Below are 6,000 nucleotides of genomic sequence, written 5' to 3' on the forward strand. Positions count from 1 at the left end.
TGGTGGAACATCAAATAAGATGGGAAAGAGATAGTATTTGTGCCCTAGCCAAAACTAGCCTTTGTTTTTTGAAAAAAATGTAATCTTCAAAACCATTTCAGGAAATAATTTTGTAGCCTGTATTAATCTAAGGTGACGGGAGAAATACCTTTTAAAAATATATATAATTTTCAAGACTATGTTATTGCTTTGGCTCAAAAACAGTGTGAAGCTTTCCTCTTTTCCACATGGCTGTGCTACCTGAAACACTTTTCAGGTCACTTCTTGTAAATCACTTCAAGATCAGGGAACACTCATGTTGTGGTGGAGTCACCAAGAAAACAAATTCAATGCATAGGACGGGAGATAAAGAGGGATAGTCAGAAAAGAAATTACACAAAGTAAACATTTTTTAAAAGATTATTTTGTTTCTTATAATATTATAAACCATGTGCAGTCTTTTTACAGCCTTTTTTCCCCAGGAAGGATAATGCTAAAATTTTTAAATAAGGCTCTCTTTTTTTCAGCAATATTTTTCTTCTGGGTATTGTATATTGCTATAAGGTAACACATTCCTGACTCACCTAGGATGGTTATCCATTCTGATGTGGTTATTGTTACACCTATGGAAATAGACAAAAAAAATTTTTTTCTCTTCTTTTCACTTCCACCACATCATTCCAGAAAAAGCACATTTAGTACAGAGAAGGAACAGCAACTGAAAGCTGAATCATCAAAGAGCAATAAAAAGAAATTTCTTATATGTTGGGCAGGATACCATGGTCCGGGGTAAGGTTACAGGAGGGAAGAAGGGGACTTGACATAAAACAATATTTCTGAAGAGAGAGACAAGAAAACTCACACTTATCTAACCTTGCTCAGAACTTACAGAAAATCAAGCTTCAGGGTTGTGGGAGTAAGAAATTAAAACTACAGTTGGTTGGGAATTTTTCTACTAAGTGTTTTTTTGTTGGAAAATGACAATTCATCAAAACCAAAACTGCTCATGGGAAAAGGTCAGTTTCAGTTAATTTCCCAGGTCGAAATAAATTTCAAATTGTTGAAATGGGATGTTTCAACATTTTCTAAACCAAAAAGTTTTTTTTTTAAACTACTTTCTGTTTCAAAATGTACATTAATTTAAAGGGGGAAAAAGGTGGAATAAAAAGTCAGAATGAAACATTTCAATTGATCCAATCTGAATTTTTTTTGAATTATTAGTTCACAACTATTTGATATTTTGACTTTTTGTCCCATTTTGGGATGGGAAAATTTCTGAAATCTCATATTCTTTTGGGTTGGAAAACTAGTTTAATTAATATTGGGGAAATTAAGTTTAGGTTGGGTCATTACAAAACCTAAACTTAATTTCCCCAATACTAATTTCTCCCTACCGTTACTCACACCTTCTTGTCAACTGTCTGTAATGGCAGGTTTCAGAGTAACAGCCGTGTTAGTCTGTATTCGCAAAAAGAAAAGGAGGACTTGTGGCACCTTAGAGACTAACCAATTTATTAGAGCATAAGCTTTCGTGAGCTACAGCTCACCACTCTCTTACCACTTCAAAAGTTATTTTTCCTCCCTTGCTATCCTGCTGTTAATTGATTTATCTCATTAGACTGACCTCATACTTGGTAAAGCAACCCCCATCCTTTCATGTATTTATACCTGCTCCTGTATTTTCATTCCATGCATCTGATGAAGTGGGTTCTAACCCACGAAAGCTTATGCCCAAATAAATTTGTTAGTCTCTAAGGTGCCACAAGGACTCCTTGTTATTTTACCAGAGAGAAGGAAGCTGGTGGCACTGAGAAACACGGTGCTGATTCATGAAACTTAGAACGGCATGAGGTTTAAAAGAAGTGTTTGTTCTTTACCTTTTGGAAAACTTTTTTCTCATCCTTGATTCCTTTCTACAACAAAATTCTCCACAGAAAAATCATGTAGAAAAAAACTCTAGCCCTAGGAACATTCATTAAATGTCTCACCTGTTCTGTAGATAGGCTTTCCACATACATCATCTCTGGGACTTTTTTTTATTTTTAAAAGAGAAAACTGATTGCACACTCAAATGAAGCAAACCTAATGAGTAGAGTCAGTGTGGTTTTATACAAATACATATTGACATTTACCCAATGTGCATCTATTTGCCCAATATTTAGGACTTGTCTATATTAGAAAAGTTGTACAGTTTTAACTAAATTAATTTGAAGTCTGTGTAGTTAAATAAATGATGCCCCCTAATGCAGATGCACTTAAGCCCATTTAATCCTTGTTTAGTTTGTACTAGTAAATTACTAAATTAAACTAAACTTCCCAAAGATGTGATAGCAGATAGGGTCTTCAATTATTAAGAACAATATGCAGGGATATTACCAGTACATTATACAGTACTAATTAAACTATAACTGACGAAAACAGATGATGCATCATGAATGTTTTTATTTTTGTTCACTTGATAGTTTGCAGAATTCAGTAACTTGCAACAGGTCTCTTTGTCATTGGTACAAGTTACCAAGATTCAATTAGCTGGCAAGGAAATGTGCAATGAAGTTACAATCAAGTTTTTAAAACCCAGTTGTCAGATTTCAGAGTCATAGCTTGAAACAGTTAATTAAAACTTATAAGCTTTAAAGTAACTTTGCTCTATAAAAATCTAGATTTTAGAAGATAAATTGAGCGATAGCCCTGTTCCAAAATAGGACTAGCATCATAATTGCCTTGATTACATTTATCATAAGTCTGGATTATTTTTCATTTGATGATGGATGGATGAATGAATGTTTGAGGAACTGGCTTTGTTATGTTAAGGGTTTTCTCATTAGTTATTTTTATAGGAGTTTTATATTGAATTTTCTGATAACTGGTGACATGACTTTTTAAAACATTTGACTCTGATAAGACCACGCCAGCTTCCTCAAAAGTGGGTTTTATGTGTCAGGATTTTTCATATTTTGGAGGGCTACAAACCAGTAGTTATCGTGATATTGAAAATATCAAATATTTTAAAAACTGCTGGCTTAAAAAGGCCTTTTCCAAGTTGACACTTGCTAACAATGACCTAATTCAAACTTAACTAGATTGAGTTGTATGGCTTCATAATAGGCCTTGCACCTGATCTGTCAAAAGACCTTGGAGGGAGGAGCTGCAAGGTGGACCAAGTGAAACTCGTAAATCATAAGAATCAGGATAAGGCTGAGAAACCTCACCTTTCAGGTAAACAAGCTATTTCATGGAAGACCGATGTTCCAGAATCATCAAGACTGATCACCTTAGTGAGAGGAAGTCATAACATCAATTAACAGTCTATGCCAACATTTGACCAGTCTTTCCAGGCCCCCAAATAAGGCCTGCTAACAAGAAGCACGGTGCCAGCAGAACATCACGATCTAACTCCCTGACTACAGTTCCAGACCTATTCCATGGGAGTCCAGAAGACTGTGAGAACTGAAGAATTTGTGAACTCCTAAAATTTTAAGTATCTTATTTTTCATTTTCTATTTTTCATTACCTGTGAGATGTATCAGCCTTCTTACTTTCTTTAGTTTTAGGATGTGAAGGTGATTGTGTGCGTCCATGTATGTGAAAACACCCAAAAGCTCACATAGGGAATGCACCAGGTTTTAACAGCCCCAAACATTGTCCCAAAGACAATCAAAAGTGCTTAAAAGTCCTGAGAAATTTGAGATTATCATCTATAATTTTCGGCAAACTTCTGTTTTAAGAGTGTTCTGTTAGACTTTAAATTATATGTCTGTTGTTAACCTAGGGCTTGAGCGTTGACACTCATTTATAGCCCCAGTTTAGGAATTGTTGAATCCTGTGTCCCAGCATGGGGTTCCAGTGTCTATACTGTATTATGCAAGCTTGTGTCCAGCCATCCATACCCAGACTACTTAGTGTACTCCCAAAATGTGGCTGCTTAGCCCTGGATTAGAGTGATTTGTGTGTAGATGCAAGGGGGGTGGGGGGAGGAGGTTAGGTTTCAGTTCAAATCTTGTGTTTATACTGCACTGTAGACATACCCACAGTGTAGGGTGACTAGATAGCAAGTATAAAAAATTGGGGTGGGGGGTAATAGGTGCCTATATAAGAAAAAGCCCACAAACTCCAAACTTCCTATAAAATCAGGATATCTGGTCACCCTACCACTGTCTCTTCATACTTGTTAGTACAGACCCCAGCACACTGGGTCTCTAGTCCCATTGAGAGCTGTAGATGCTGTAGAAATATTAGTAGCAGTAGTTGATATCTGATCAGTAGTTTGAAGGCATATGTTAAATGTTGTTCAAATGAGAGAGATGCCAAGTAGCAATAGCCTGAGCTCTTTCAACCTTCCTCCTACTAGCACATCAAAATATGTGCTTCATTCGTCCCCAGTGGAAATGAAATCCCCTTTTACACTCTGCAGCTAACGGCCCTAGTGTGACCAGGTGTCACAATTTTGGGATCTTTTTCTTACGAAGGCTCCTATTACCCCTCACCTCTTGTCCCGATTTTTCACACTTGCTGTCTGGTCACTCTAAAGGGCCGCAGTGGAAATTTGGGGTGGAAGGGCCCTGGTACCTAGGAGAAGAAAAAGAAGTTGCTGAGGGCAGGCACACATATGAGTGGCAGTAACTGGCAGTGATGCGGCGCTATCTGTTGGGGGAACAGTAACGGGCAGTGATGAGGTGCTAGGTTGCAGGGGGGAGGGCATGAACGGGCATGGAGGGGGAATGCTGTGGGGGCACTAAGATTTTGGAGGGCACAGTAAATGTCACTGAGGGAGTCCTGGCGGGAGCAGTAACTGACATTCCTGGGGCAGGCTGGGGGCTGGCGGGAGGCGGTAACGGGCAGCGAGGGGGGCGCGTGCTCTGAGGCTGTGGAGAATAACGGGCAGCGAGCCGGGCGGCGCGTGCTGTGTGTATGGGGCGGGGCGGGGCCGGTAACGGGCAGCGAGGGGAGCGGCGCGTGCTGTGTGTATGCGTGGGGGGCATAACGGGCAGCGAGCAGGGCGGCGGCAACGGGCAGTGAAGAGGGCGCGCACGGGGCGGCGGAGACAGGAAGCCGTCTCCACCTCCCCAGCCCGGTGTACGGCCACGGACAGTCACTCACCGCCATGCAGCCTGCGGGGGCCGGTGACAGGAGTCCGCGAGGCGATGCCCGAAGCAGCCGGGGCGGCTGACGGTTCCGGCCCGTTGGCCCCCCACCCAGCGTAATAGGGAGCCGCAAGCCGCCCTGGATCGGGTGCCGGAGCCTCCCTGGGACCAGGTGGGCCGCCCCGCCTCCGAGCACTCGAGACCGGTCGGGACTGTCTGTCACGACGGAGCAGGTCAGGTGGCGGAGGGGAGGGAGGGGCCATTGTACTCCCACCCCGCCCCGCCCCGCCCCGCCTCGCCTGACTGACTGACTGACTGACTGACTGACACGGGCTGGTGGGGAACGGGGGGCATGCGTGACCCCAACCTGCAGAACACCTGGTTCCGCCCGCCGGCGCCAGTAGGCCCCACACCCATTCCTCGGGCACCCGCCCCCACTGTGCTGTCTGGCTGCTGCCCTGACACCCAGAGGGGGCTGCATTTCAGTGGTACCAGCTGTATATAGAATGGGTGCGTGACCTACTGTGGGGGGAAAGGGTACATGTGCCCGCAGATATTTAATCTCGCCTTAGTTGAAGTTAACGTTGTCATGTTCTCCTCTGGTGGTGGTTGTTTGCTCAAGGGTACAGGGGGCTTTACAGGCAAGTAAGAGGACAAGGGCTCTGCCCTTTGAAGCTTCCACTCTAATGGAGACATGGCATTGCCTAATCGTGTCAACCAACCATAAGGACGGGGAAAGATAAGATATAAGTTTTCTCCTTGTCTCCTATATAGGCATTAAAGTGAGAGCTAATAGCACAGGCCCAAGCAGAGATGCCTGATGGAAAGCTAACCTGGAATTAATTTTGGTTTGAGAAAGTCATCTCCACTGTCATTCCAAATCCTATGGAGTACTTATGGCCCTGTTTAATTCTGAAGATGGTGACCAGTTCCAAAGGTA

At 42.5% G+C, this 6,000-nt stretch overlaps 1 protein-coding gene across 4 annotated transcripts in view; it reads right to left on the reverse strand.

Moving 5' to 3' along the window:
* The window catches only part of ICA1L (islet cell autoantigen 1 like), a 55,344-nt gene extending 50,054 nt beyond the window's left edge, over nucleotides 1-5,290 (reverse strand). The window contains exons 1-3 of one of the 4 annotated variants that reach the window (XM_073306456.1): nucleotides 5,077-5,290; nucleotides 4,464-4,545; nucleotides 564-602 (exon numbers count right to left, since the gene is read on the reverse strand). In XM_073306456.1, coding sequence (XP_073162557.1) covers nucleotides 564-580 — 17 coding nt within the window. In that variant the 5' untranslated portion in view covers nucleotides 581-602; nucleotides 4,464-4,545; nucleotides 5,077-5,290. The remainder of the gene's footprint in view (nucleotides 1-563; nucleotides 603-4,463; nucleotides 4,546-5,076) is intronic. The other 3 variants (XM_073306457.1, XM_078848023.1, XM_073306460.1) reach the window with 3 other exon arrangements.
* Between the last annotated feature and the right edge of the window lie 710 nt (nucleotides 5,291-6,000).

Source organism: Lepidochelys kempii, chromosome 11 (assembly GCF_965140285.1).
Source record: "Lepidochelys kempii isolate rLepKem1 chromosome 11, rLepKem1.hap1, whole genome shotgun sequence".
In the NCBI taxonomy this organism is placed as follows: Eukaryota; Metazoa; Chordata; order Testudines; family Cheloniidae; genus Lepidochelys; species Lepidochelys kempii.